Source organism: Brachyhypopomus gauderio, chromosome 14, assembly GCF_052324685.1.
Source record: "Brachyhypopomus gauderio isolate BG-103 chromosome 14, BGAUD_0.2, whole genome shotgun sequence".
Taxonomy (NCBI): domain Eukaryota; kingdom Metazoa; phylum Chordata; class Actinopteri; order Gymnotiformes; family Hypopomidae; genus Brachyhypopomus; species Brachyhypopomus gauderio.
Window position 1 is genome coordinate 3,780,074 of NC_135224.1, and position 13,857 is coordinate 3,793,930.

A 13,857-nucleotide genomic window follows, 5' to 3' on the forward strand; every position below is an offset into this window, starting at 1 on the left:
GGGGGTCACGAAAACAAGGTTATCTGGTTATTTCGTAAGTCTACAGATTGGTTGGGCGTTCATTTACACCATAACACCAATGTCAGATGCCACGGTTGCCGACGTCCTGGTGTAGTATTAACCTCACCCTCTTGTACAAGTAAACCCACATCAGGTAGCTGTATCTGAGTCTAATACATTTTTCATAACATTTATTGGTGAAAAAATGCCTCTTGTACATCATGAGCAAATAACGTTACGCCCCCACGTAGTGATTGAGCAACGTCAAAGAAAAACAGTTCCAGCAGGGATGGTGGCTGAAAAACAAGATGAAAGACTCCGTCTCTTTGAACTTGGGAGTGCGAGAGAAACTGGCACTGGCCGGTGGTATCCGTTTATTTTGCCACTGAAAGAGCCAAATACTAACAGAGGAATCTAAGACTAAAGACATGCAAAATAAGGTCAGATATATTCGCCTTTAATGTGTGATTCTTTACTCCACAGTGAGCTCATGCTTGGTGGCGGCTTCGATGTCAAACATAAGATTGATCAGCCACGGAGGCGGGCGAGGGCTCTCCTGCAGAAACACACAACTTTCACAACCGTGCACGGGTTGGTTAGAGCACACACACTCCTTCTATGATCCGTTTTCCCCACCTCATGTACCAGATGATCACAAATGTTGGTTACATAACTAAACAAACACTAACGCCTACTCGGAGTACAAATATGAATATTATGCTTTATTTGTTTGTGTATTCCTGATTCGTCTGGCCTACTTACCAATCTCAAAAGTGGCACCTGTGATTCACTCCACAAATCAATACTGAAAGAATGCACCAGTGTCCCTGTCCTAATGGAGTCTCTATGGAGTGAAGTATTCTTACAGGATGATCACGTATTGCATGCCGTTACGTGCGTGTTGTTACGTGCGTGTTGTGTTACGTGTGTACCTGCGTTCCCCCGGGTTTTTTTTTTTTTTTGGTTGTTTTTTTGGCACAAATGACTCATTAGAACATGCAGACATGTCTGACACTGTTAGCAGTCCTCCTGAAAGAACTGTTTACAGGAAATATACATAGCCACATGAAAGATTATTTTTTGGCAATGTTAAAAAAAAACAAGTTCTAAAAAAAATAATGTATCTAGTTCCTTTAAAAATCCTTAAAGTGTGGTTGCAGTTTATGGCAAAAAGGATTGGGGACCATCCTCATCTCATAACCAGTCTTGTGCCTCACGGTGAAATGTGACATCTCGTTGTTTTAAGCCTGGTTTAAAGCCCCATTTCTTTTCTCCCCAAAATTGACATTTTGTAAAGACAGCAGAAGCCGTTTCTACCTTTCGGGTCCTCTCCCTGGTAGAGTAGCGTCTCCTCACAGCCTGTCCTGGGGGGGAGGGCTGCATCTCACGTCTAGACCTCCTCTGTGTGGAGGGTACTTCACTGTCCTGGTCACTCTGTTCCACGTTGACCTCCACGGTCTCCGTAGCAGAACCTGAACTTGGGAGACGGCAGCCGTGTGTCTGCGATTGTCCCGGGCCCTCTTGTTCCAGAGAGAGGACCAAGGATGTCTCATGGGCCTCAGGGATGGACACGTGTTGGGAGGTTCTGGGCACTGGGGGGGCCAGGCAGGGTCAGCATCAGTTTGGAAGACAGACCTACATCACAGGATGAGCGAACAGCCCATTAAATGATGTGCATGAACAGATTGAGAGTGTAAATTAATTGTAGGCCAACCGTGTGATGAGTGTCGGGCGAGTTCCTCCCGGCCCAGTTCAGAGGCGTCGGCTCCGTCCAGGGACGACTCCAGCTCGGAAACTTCCAGAATGGTGTTGAGGAAATACATGGTGCTGGAGAGGGTGGGGTGCATGGGGCTGACCAGAGGTGAGGAAGAGGTGGGCCGGTTTAGCCCTGTATCGCAGATTAGCCAGCCAATACAAGATATCCCACTTTGTTGCATAACTCCCTGGAAGCCTGATGGAGACTGAACGCCTGAGCTACTCGTCCACTTTATGGCCAAATGGCTCGGAGAACAGACACAACGTGTTCCATTACCACAGAAACATTTGGTACAGAACGCTGCATTGTTTTACCAGGACCCTGAATAATCAGATCCTGAATAATCAGATCCTTATTGCAAGTGCGTGTGCTCAGCATGAACGTGGTCACGCAAGTTTTTTTGTCGATTTGGTCTCTAGAATGTCAATACAAAACAAAGCAGAAAAATTCTGCAAAATGTATATGATGTTTGTTTAATTTTAGGACTTGAATTGGGGCAGCGAAGCCACCCATTTGGTCTTGTGCCCTTCACACAGTGACCCCTGCTCACAGGTTCACGTATCTGATTATTGCCTCGTGCGCATGCTCAGTAGCGCACGGTGAACGAGGACACAGCACCGACGTGAACTCTGTGGCTGTTTCTCAATTCAGGGGCTGCAGCCCACGAAGTGCGCATTTGTAGGCCGGTTACGTCACTGCGCCGCGACGAGGCTGTCCCAATTCGTGGACTCCTTCTTATGCGGCCGACGAATGTAGCCTTCAAAACCCCGAAAACGAAGGATGCATCTGAGTATCCTTCGCGTCCCACCATATCCCAGGATTCATTGCTCTATGAACAATAAACAGGCGGAGTCTAGTGTACGGGCCGAAGAATTCGTTTTTAAATGTCGGTATTTTTTAAATATGGACATTTATACTGCAATGAGATGCTAAATAACATGCCAGTTATTAATGATATTGCAGGTAACCATGTGCTTTGAGTATTTACTAAACGTTTATACGTAAAATTAACGTAAAAGTAACGTTTATAAAAATACATTGAATTTTGTTATGAAGTTATACTTCCCGTCAAACGTGAATACATGTTCAACGCATTTTCTTTTAGGCATTTGTGGGTGACGTGATATTTGTCGGACAGCTCGCTAACACGTATGTAACGTATGAAACGGGGCAGAGCGTGGTCACGCAAACATACGTCTTGCGAAGACTAGACTGTCTCATTTAACAGCCGTGAGATGCAGCCTACCCTGCCTTCGAAGTGTGTGGCCACCGTGGGCTGCGGTCTACGCGGTCTACGTAGGCTGCAGCCCCTGAATTGAGAAACAGCCAATAAGGTCAGTTGGTGTGCGCGGTTCCAGCGAAGCCCTTGTAATACAGAATAACTACCTGGGTTAGCATGCGTATTTCAGTCTGGAAACCTATGGTAGATAAATAAATAAAACGGCCTACAAACCAACATGAAAACACTGATCGCGTGGTGGCTTCAGACAAGCCTGGTTCTCCTCTGGTGTATAGCCCCATTCACCTGCCTTATCTGCACATTTGACGGGAAATTCCACTTTCAACATAGTCATCGCCGCCCCCAAACCAAGTTGTTTAAAGGATATGGGTGATTTTTTTTCTCTCCTCTCTCAAATGTTTGAATTACTCAATAGCTGACAGCTGTAACCCCAATCGCTGCTCAAAGCATTGCACAAGCGAGCACACAGATCTTCAAAACATTCCTCATGACCCCCCGGTTGATGTAAATATTTACCCTGCGAGTAGGAGACTCTTGATGAGTGTTGGAAACAGGGTGCCCGTGTGCTGCCATCTTACCCCTATAAATAGAGCCACGCACCACAGGCTGGGTTTATTACAGCCACCTGTGATTATAACTAGAGATGACAGCTGCAGATATTTGTGCTTTCAAGTGTCGAAAGTTTTCTTATTTTTGGTAAGATTTAGAGTTTGATATATTCATACGGCAAAAATAGTCTAGAATATTTAAAAGTGCTAAATATGTCGAAATGACAAGAATGCTGTAGGAGATTTCAGAGCGTCTGGTTCACTTAAGGAACATCACGGTGAACGTCAGTGGACAGTGAAGTCTTTGAGTCAAACGTGTTCTGCACAGACAACCTGGAAAACGGTATAAAACACACACACACTTTGCCCTGTTACTGCTTGGTGCAGAGGATTTGAATAGTTTGGCAATGTGGTTTTATTTAGAACACAGATGAACATGGCTGATTTAATGGATAATTTGCCTCAGTAAAACGTTTCTCAGTAAAACATTTTAAGTAGTGTTGGGCAGAACTACTTGATAAACATTAGCGCCACGATAATTCCCCACAAGTTTCCCACAACGACTAAAACATCTCCACAAACGCCTTTTGGCCTCAGTTTCGGTTTCCCTGTCCACCCTGTGAAGCTAGCTGTAGAGGAAACCTACACTAGTATTTACAAGCCCGTCACGCTTAAGACACGCGAATTATTGCGCATTTATTGTAATGGTTGTCACCTTTAACCATTTTTATACTATACGGATGAAAACACTAAAGCACACGCATATCGTGAACTGATGCAAAACCGTTTAATTCGCATGTTGTTCGGCATTTCAAATGGCTTATTTCAGTACGCCTGTGACAATATTTTGAAGATTAAATGCAGATTATATATTTATATTACATGTCTCAAGACAGGTGTGCTTGAGCACTCTAAAATGAGCAGAAGGGAGAGGAGAAATAGATGGTGGAGAAAGAGATTACATGTATGCACAGATTTACCCCCAACAAAGGTGTTTGGTTACTGCTCCTTCGTTCTGTCTGTTCTAGGTAGTCTGGAAAGACTCCAGGGGAGAACTGTGCCATTATGATCAGCCTCTCATCTTGAATTCTCCTGATGTCTGGGTGTTTCCCGTGCATCCCACACTGGTTGAAGTACCTCTACTTCAGAATTCATTGTAGAAAAAATGAATTGGTTTGAACTTTTCTGAGCACGTTTTCCTCTGCGTATAGGAACGTTTCTAGCCCGTCAGTGCTAACATAGTGTCCTAACCAAAATGCACTAAAGGGACTACATTTCTGATGCTCTTAGGTCTAAGTAGGCAGTGATATGTCATGCAGCAGTCTTTGTCGTACAGGATAATAAATTTTTGATTGTGAATTGTGAACTACACGCTGTCATTACCTGCATAATAGGATGCCACAGGCTATGTTCTTGTGTTTAAATGAAATCTTCCCCACTGTGGCTGGGACAAGTTCTCTCTCCTAGACAGTGATAACAAAATGCTAAACAGATCTCTAAAGTGCTGAGTCATTAGAAATGGGAGCCCGTCAATCCCTCCCTAGTGCCCAAGTACTGAATTTGACCACATTCTTGATGGTTTTGCTGTAAAATTCGGCATACTTTACAGATGACTGTAATGCCGCGGAGCCAGGAGGTGTACAAAGGTGCGAAAGAGAGCTGCGTTTATTAAGCAAGGTGTTGGTCGTTTAGCCGAACCATGCCGGCACAGGGATGATGAGGCATAATTACAAAATACAAAGACTGACAACTGAGATAAACTAAGAATATAAATGTAAAAACAACAACAGTACACTAAAGGGAACTCAAGCATGACAAAAGGATCATACATGTAAAGGGGGCCCACTAACAACTAAGACTAGAAGCACTGAGCAGGGCAAACCCAGATACAATAGACAACAAAACTACAAAGAGAAACCAGCAAAGACTCAAACAATTGCAAAACACAGAAATAGGGAACTTAACCAAAGAACACCAACAAAGTATCCAAGAGAATAATATATTTAGCACACATGCAAGCAAATAACCAATGACTGCCAAACACGGAGAATATAAACCAAACTAAATCACTACACTAATCAGCTGAAAGCCAAACTAGGAGGTCAGTGACATGAACGAGGGGGGCGTGGCACACAGATGCATAACTATGGAAACCAAAATGGGCGGAACTAAAAAACACAAAAGCAAGACAGACAGGTAGGGGGAGGAGCCAGACGTGACGGTATACTCTGATAAAAAAATTGTGTCACTGTAGAAAGTGATGAAATACCACCAAAGAGCACGTCAAAGAAGTCAGTAGTTCTCGGTTCAGTAGTTTGAAGTCTCATGCTTTGTCATAAATATCACTTTGTACCTCTGCGATACATGAGATTCAGCAAACACTGAATGAACCCTTAGCAGATTATTTAAGTGACTACTGCTAAGAGTTTGCCTGCCATCAGAGTATAGTGGAGTATATTGGAGTAAAAAGCAGCAGTTGGCAGATTTCAAGCACAAGAACCCATGCTGTGTTCCTGTGCAATGTCTCCATACTGGCACACTTTATCTCCAACGCTGATGTATCCCGTGCGGCTCTAGGATGACGTGGCCTGTGGCTGGAGTTCTAATACTGTATATTATTTGTGTGTGTGCTGGTATGTGTGTTTGTGTCCATGCACAAAAATGCATAATTTGATCATTTGACCAACGAGTGGGCCGTGTGTCTACTGACGTCCTCGTGTGTGTTGTCATGACAACAGAACTGCTAGCTGCAGGTGTCTTCTCTGAGCATCTGTGGACACTCGCTGCTGTGAGTCAAATCTAAAGTTCAGCAATAAACTTGATGTGCGGAGAGAATCCTTCACTCAAGGTACATTAGTGGTTCGTTAAAGCTTCGTCCGTGTTGTGCTATGAGTAACACAGCCGTTCTGATGTGTGCCCTCAGAAGGATTTTACAAATGACAGTGACCACAACCATTTTACTTCAATGCTGTATTTATTACAAAATATTATACTGCTCATCTTTGTCCTGTACAGGAGACATTTCCTACACCATCATATTTACAAACGTTTACGTGTGCATATCAAAGAGTATTAGCTAAAAGGCAAATATTTCAGTCACTGTAAGCTTGTAAAATAAGGCAAGAAACATGCTATGCGAATACTGATGGTAGATGGTGTTGAGGACCAGATGTAGGGAGCCTAGGCAGTCCAGTGGTGAACCCTAGCATCACACCAGCAAAGGTCCTTCTGGGGTTCAAGAAAACCTGAATATTTTTACGTTAAATGTGTATAGATGAGGAAAACGCCACCCCCCCAAACCAATGTTTTTCCGATTTCCATAATCTGACCAGAGCTGGATTCGGGAAGAGGTTCTGAAACAACATGCCAATTATGCACCATCTTAATCATTTTACAGAGTGAAAATCTTTCATATGCTCGACTCTTCAGTGTCATTACTGGCCGCTGCCTCATTTCAGTCCAGGTGCTTAAACGCAATAGTGGAGTAACGTGGATTAACGTGGAGTAACGTGGATTACTCGTGCGGCTCCGCACAGACGCTAACAGGCAGCTACAGAAATGACATCATACCTTCTGTCATGGCTGTCCACATTCATATTTTTGGGAAAAGCTCTAATTTAACATGGACTGTAACCATGTGTTGAAGAGCAACGTGCTGTTCTACTGGCTTCACACACTACATTTTCGTGTTCCCTGTCCTGACGTCTGGGATTTCTCCAGAGAAATGTGTCCCTGTGGCTATGTGGCTGATTTCATGAGTGCTAACATAGGCGTGCATTACAGTACTCTGCTGAAAAGTGTTTGTATATACCAGTATTTCACCTGTGTGCCCTGTGTTCACCTGTGTGACCTGTGTTCACCTGTGTGCCTGTGTATGTGCAATGTAATTCCCTGTCATCCAGAGGACATTACCCTCCGAGTCAACAAATATTCCCTCTGCTCTTGTGCCCTTTGACCTCTACCTAATCGAGCCCGATTTCCACCTCTTGGCTAGGCTGACGTCGGTACTGTAGCCAAGGTTACTGCTGGCACAGCCGAGCGGTATCCAGACAGGACACTGGACCAAAGTGCAGGTTCTACCACAGGAAGCAGTGAAGTCAGGACGGCCACCCGTCCTTCCCTCCCTCGGCTTTACGAGGACTTCAGACATTTATTTGTTACAATGGCATTGGGTTAATATTTTTGGGCAATGTACAATGTTTTACGAAAGTGTTTAGAGGTGACACTTTATCAGTGCACTGATTTCTGGCAAATGGTTGTTTGTAAAATGAATTTGTACATGTGCCTTTTGAGAGACAGAATTGTTGGTGTTGCAGTCTCCTCTGCACAGAATCTGTTATGCCTCAGAAAAACCCCAAAACTCACATTCAAACACTTTAATGGGTCAGTGACTCCCAGCCTCACACAATCCCAACACTACAGTTCAGTGTTGAGATCTGTTTCCGCACATATGATAACAAGCTGATGTGCTTGTCCAGGTTACTAAAAGCTAAAATAACACCATAGTGCTTCCAGGACCAAGAGGATAGAACAGGGTCAGCCGTTCTGAAGTGGAGGTCCGTCTTGGCTGGTAAATTCCTCTGTGTCACTGTTCCTGAATCTGTGCCCCTGGCATATTTATTGTTATAGTTGCATCTACAGGCATCTCCTCAGTTTGAAGCCATTTGTAATGTATAGAATTGCCCTGATAAGAAAATTCCACAGAAATCCAGTAAATATATCAAATTACAAAAGTCAGCAGTGCAACTGACTATCAAAAGAGGAAACTAAAAAGGAAAACAAACGTTGTGTGTGTGTGCTTGTCACAGACGTGTGTGTGCTTGTCACCGTCCACAGCAGCAAAACCCTGATAAATAGAAGAGTCTTTATGGAGAAGCTACACTATTTGAACAATATTTCAGGAACTAAACAATAACAGCAAAAAAAAAGAAAAGCCTGTTGCCTCAGTAACCTGCTGTCAGATAAAATGTCTGCATCTTAAACGAGCTGGATACCCGTGGCTCTATTTGATGACAGACGCAGCGTTTAAACACATGCATACACATTCAGCGTCACTCACACTCACTGAATAGTATACAAAAACCACACAACTTCCATAGTAAGAACATCTATGTATCTACGTTAGATAATCTTGGCATACGATAAAAACATCAGTCTTGATAAAGATAAGTGAGTTTGCAAGCTCTTTGTGAGTGTGTGTGTGTGTGTGTGTGTGTGTGTGTGTGCGCGCAAAGACCCCCTCACCAGAGTCTTCAGAATTCAGCGTCTCACAGGAAGAGAGAAATGTGCAGCTTTAAATCTAAATGTGAAGGAGCAGGACAGACACGTGTCTCTGTCCTGGAACAGGAAGGTGCAGGACGGACACGTGTCTCTGTCCTGAAACAGGAAGTATCCGTATGCCAGCAGCTTTGATGATGCTCATCAAACTGGAAATGAACACTTAGAAACGGAAGACAAAATTCTGCCACCCAGGCTGATCGCCCTTCTGTCCGTCTGTCTCATGGCTCATGTCCCACTTGTCTCACGCGTCCTTGTTGTCTGTTGAACCCTGAGGTCCTAGTATCCTGTTGCTGCCTCTGGCCCGCCCCAGGATCTGAACCGGACCTCACCCTGCGAATGTCGAGGAGCAGCAGGAATCAAGCTGCTTTCTGGCCCGTCTGACGCTCCGTACCGACTGTGGGCGTTCCCTCGACCTGCTCTCTCCTTCCCCATTCGCTGAGCTCCAAACCTCCTCTGCTTGCTTCCACGCCCTCTACCCGTTTCACACCTCTCCTTCATCCTCCATGTCCTGTTCCTCATCCTCTCCCACCACGGGCACGTAGCAGTTGGGCTGGCCGAGGCCAGGTGTGGTAGAGCTGTTGCCTAACGACAGGTGGGCGGAGCCAACCCCCACCCTGGAGGCCAGGCCGGAGGGGGCGGAGCAGGGGTTGCTGGTGCGGCCCACGGCGTACACCATTCGCTCCATGCTCGCCGAGCACCGCGCCACCTGCTGGCCAGCCACCTGGCTCTTGCCCTCCAGGAAGTAGGTCAGCATCTGACCTTTGCCCTTTACACTGACATTACCGCGGCACACCAGGTCGTAGTCATTCTGAAGCAAGCGGTAGACGTCCTCCGTCACCTGTGGGGAAGGAAATACAATAATGGGGAGTGTGTGTGTGTGTGTGTGTGTGTGTGTGTGTGTGTGTGTGTGTGTGTGTGTGTGTGTGCGCGCGTGTACCAGGAGCAAAGATGATTTAATCACCTACAGCATGTCATAACTTCTATGCATTTGTGTTTGATTTGTAACATTGGGGCCCTACTGTGACGACACACCTGATTTAAGTGCTTCAGGTGATCACAGCGTACCTGAATCTTGCCCGGGACGCCGGTGCTGTCCATCCTGCTGGCCACGTTCACCGTGTTGCCCCATATGTCATACTGGGGCCTGCGGGCGCCGATCACCCCGGCAACCACAGGACCCACATTGATGCCTGTCAAGCCAAGATCAAACACATGGATATTCCCCACCGACGACACCAGGGTGAAGGAACACTCACACTCCGTACACCACAGAGCATATGCACACACACTCATGACAGACGTTACTCAAGAACCAGACCAGGATTATGTCAAAGACATGGGGAAAGCCTTTCATATTAATAGAAACAATAAACATAAAAGTAATAGTATAAGTAATAGTAACAGTATCAGTAATAGATTAAATGTCTTTGCTAAGATCTCTGTGACTCTGCACAACTCACCCACTCTCAGAACAAAATCATTATATGACTGGTAGTTGATTTCATCCAGGACATCGAACATTTCGATGGCAAAGTCGGCTATTGTGCTCAGGTGGGTCGCCGTGGACGTCTTAGCCTGTAGCATACGTGAACAGTCGATTAGCAAAGTAAATATTAAACACACAAAACTTGCAGGGGTTTTTGATTCTGGCCCATGGGGCAGATTGTGGCCTCCCGAGCATAGTGTTTCCCTCGTCTCAACACCTAATGCAACACTACTAATCACTCTACTTAATCCCGCAATGAAAGGGTCCTTAATCCAGACTTCACTGGGGAACATGTCTCCGCTCAAGAACTCACCTTGCTGCCAGTGGTGGGGACCAAACCCACAGCAGACATGTAGGTGCTGCCGATGGTCTTGATTTTCTCGATGTCTTTGTAGCACTCTTTGTCCATGAGCTAGGACATGAAGGACATGAAAGAACGTTGTGGGATGCAACCACGATTAGGGCTTGCTTGTAAAGGTGTGTGATCAGCAGAAATATATTTACCTCTTATGACTTCTAGATATAAAAAATTATATTGTAAGTGAAGTTACTGCTTCCTGTATCATTCAAACACATTCATTATTAGTTGACTGTATGAGATTAGCTGATATGAGAGAAACACGCTGACCTCATCGAAATCAGCAATGATCTCATTAAGAAGGCGTAGGCACTCCACACCCATATTATTCCCATCCAGCTCGATATAGAAGTCGTTGAAGTTTGGAATAGATGCAAAGAGCACCCCCACCTGGGCGTAGGACTGGTAGTAGAGGTCCTGACACACACCACACCCACAAACATGGAGAAGGAACATTAATCGAGTATGTCACTAGTCCTGAGGGGAATGTGCTTAGGACAGATATCTTTATGTGCTGCTCTTTATGTGAGGACTTTTGGGATTAAACATAGCAATCACTGACTCTACTGTTTTTCAGCTATTTTTTTATTAATAATATTTGTTAGAATCAAATACATTGTAATACGTGAAAAAGCTGCTCCTGTCAGATCTGTTCTCTGAATAAATGAGGCAAGAGGATTTCAACAGATGGACGTATTAGACAGCGAGAAGGTGCAGACCACATACTGCACAACAACACCACAAAGGCAAGGCAGCATCATAAAATGTCACTAATATTAAATGAGTTTACTAGCGTTTAACATGATTCAGTGCTGACATTTTGATGGATCACGTTCAGTTTCACACTTCCACATTCTCCACGCTCGAAACATTAACGGGGGGTTGAGGAGACGTGTCTGTCCAGGTGGGTGTTAAGTGACTCTCCTGTGGCTCAGGTGGTGATGTAGTCTGGGTGGTGGTGTGTTTGTGGTGGTGATGGAGGAGTCGTAGGTTCGTTGGGAAAGGCTCGTGTGGAGAGGCTGCTAGCAAGAGTTCATCACTGACTCACATTCACATTACCGGGTGCCATTTCCTTCTGCGGTTATTAACAACCATCTCCCTTTCCTTAAAGGACAAATCCACGTGAAAACACAATAAATATGTTTCCTTTTCAAATATTCGTGGTGTGCTGCTGCTTTGCTAGCGTGGTACGGTTTTCCTGGCTGTCGTAGCCCACTGTGCGTCACAGCCGGACGTCGCTGGCGCCGTCACAGGGCTGGTTAGTAGGAGAAGATCTTCACGGGGTCTCACCATGTTCCTGGGGTTGGACAGTAAGAAGTGTTGGGCCACGTGCACGGGCAGCAGGTTGAAGAGGATCCTCCGGTTGTCCAGTTTCACCTTCTCCATGCCGTCGCGCTCCTCCTCTGCCTACACACACACACACACACACACACACACACACACACACACGCAGAAAAGAACATCACACCTCGTGTGTCATCGGCGCTCTCTAATGCGTTGTTCTTCTGATGACCACTAGAGGTCAGCACAAAACCAGTTATTTGTACTCTGCGCCCACAAACCGAATCAGTTTCCGACGGGCTCGTGTTCTTCCCACTCTGAGGCTTTGAGGGTGAGTGATCGGATCAGAGAGGTTCTGTGGCCTGTGTTTCTTTTTTACAGGCCCTGCACGGCCGACCGTTCCCTCATTTTGATGGTTCTCCGTTATATAAGGACGTTCTCAGGGACTTTATCTTCCGTGTAATTCCAGGACGTCCCACCCAAACCCATCAGACATTTCTGCTCCGAGTGCTGACCTGGGCCTCTCGAAAGCACACCACAGGCACAGATACGGCAGCAGGCACCACACTGCATGGGTCCTGGGCAGACTAACACGGCACGCTGCGTTTCCCGGTCTTCGTTAATCGAGAGACAGTGACAGCAACGCACACAACAGCCTTTGGCTGGCAAATGTTTGAAGATGGAAAATCAAACCTAAATGTGAAATATAATATGAAGTGAGAAAACACTCATATGGAAACCATAGCAACTCTAGATTCCATCACGGTGTGACAGGAGAACATTTCACTCACATTATTCATTACATTTATATCAACACACACACACACACCCTCACTCACACTCTCTCTCTCTCTCTCACACACACACACACACCCTCACTCACACACTCTCTCTCTCTCTCTCACACACACACACACCCTCACTCACACTCTATCTCTCTCTCTCTCTCTCACACACACACACACACCCTCACTCTCACACACACACCCTCACTTACACTCTCTCTCTCTCTCACACACACACACACCCTCACTCTCTCTCTCTCTCTCTCTCTCTCTCTCTCTCTCACACACACACACACACACACCCTCACTCTCTCTCACACACACCCATACACACACACCCTCACTCACACACACCCATACACACACACATACACAAACACCCTCACTCCCACACACACACACACCCTCACTCTTACAGACACACACACACATACACCCTCACTCACACACACACACCCTCACTCTCTCTCTCTCTCTCTCTCTCTCTCTCTCACACACACACACACACACGTGCACACAGTGGTTGATCCTTTCCACCTTGGACGGGCCAGTAGTATCATACAGGGGTGTGTGAGCTGGCAGTAAACACGTGTGGGCCAGAGACACAGCTGACCTCAGTGACCCCAGAGACAGGTAAAAACACATCAGGCTCACATAAAGGACTTCAGTGACCCCAGTGACCCCAGATCATGTCACCCTAACAATAACAGCAGGCCAGTGACCCAGAAAAAATACATATACACATGACAGAGCCTAACCAAGTTAAGCAAATCGAATAAACAGGACGTCATTGTCAAGTTCAGCAGAAATAACACCTTGTCCATATACAAGCCCCGTCCTGGTAGGTCCAGTACATTTGTACAGCATCCAGAGAACACACACGGGTAATGATGAACATAACAGAGTCCAGAACACACAGCGCTGGAGGAACCGAAGACGCAGTGTTGCTCATCGTGCTGGTGAATGCTGTGTGCTTCTGAACATCAGACATGCTTCACTCAGACAAACTTCACTCAGACAGACTTCACTCAAACATGCTTCACTCAGACATGCTTCACTCAGACATGCTTCACTCAAACATGCTTCACTCAAACATGCTTCACTCAGACAAACTTCAGTCAGA

General features: G+C 45.7%; 2 protein-coding genes and 1 long non-coding RNA gene across 4 annotated transcripts in view; 1 reads left to right on the forward strand and 2 right to left on the reverse strand.

Annotated features, from left to right (window-relative positions):
- Positions 1 to 176: 176 nt before the first annotated feature.
- Positions 177 to 3,573, reverse strand: LOC143475606 (uncharacterized). The gene is made up of 4 exons (XM_076973484.1): positions 3,513 to 3,573; positions 1,715 to 1,827; positions 1,318 to 1,592; positions 177 to 556 (listed from the first exon to the last, which is right to left on the reverse strand). The coding sequence occupies exons 2-4, from the start codon at positions 1,821 to 1,823 to the stop codon at positions 473 to 475; spliced, it is 468 nt and encodes a 155-aa protein (XP_076829599.1). The 5' UTR covers positions 1,824 to 1,827; positions 3,513 to 3,573; the 3' UTR covers positions 177 to 472.
- A 64-nt stretch (positions 3,574 to 3,637) lies between these two features.
- On the forward strand, positions 3,638 to 4,903 carry LOC143475607 (uncharacterized). The gene is made up of 3 exons (XR_013121061.1): positions 3,638 to 3,692; positions 3,813 to 3,887; positions 4,573 to 4,903. It is a non-coding gene; the product is annotated as an uncharacterized LOC143475607 (long non-coding RNA).
- Positions 4,904 to 6,505: 1,602 nt separating this feature from the next.
- adcy1b (adenylate cyclase 1b) overlaps positions 6,506 to 13,857 on the reverse strand; it is a 68,628-nt gene continuing 61,276 nt past the window's right edge. For both annotated transcript variants that reach the window (XM_076973000.1, XM_076972999.1), the window contains exons 15-20: positions 11,959 to 12,075; positions 10,939 to 11,085; positions 10,624 to 10,722; positions 10,285 to 10,399; positions 9,890 to 10,014; positions 6,506 to 9,662 (exon numbers count right to left, since the gene is read on the reverse strand). In XM_076973000.1, coding sequence (XP_076829115.1) covers positions 9,306 to 9,662; positions 9,890 to 10,014; positions 10,285 to 10,399; positions 10,624 to 10,722; positions 10,939 to 11,085; positions 11,959 to 12,075 — 960 coding nt within the window. In that variant the 3' untranslated portion in view covers positions 6,506 to 9,305. The remainder of the gene's footprint in view (positions 9,663 to 9,889; positions 10,015 to 10,284; positions 10,400 to 10,623; positions 10,723 to 10,938; positions 11,086 to 11,958; positions 12,076 to 13,857) is intronic.

Coding starts and splice junctions, on each gene's coding strand:
- LOC143475606 (XM_076973484.1), bottom strand. CDS start 1,823: ATGTATTTCCTCAACACCATTCTGGAAGTTTCCGAGCTGGAGTCGTCC. Junction 1,593..1,714: donor CGCCCGACACTCATCACACG/GTTGGCCTACAA, acceptor TGGCCCCCCCAG/TGCCCAGAACCTCCCAACAC. Junction 557..1,317: donor CCAGGGAGAGGACCCGAAAG/GTAGAAACGGCT, acceptor GTGTTTCTGCAG/GAGAGCCCTCGCCCGCCTCC.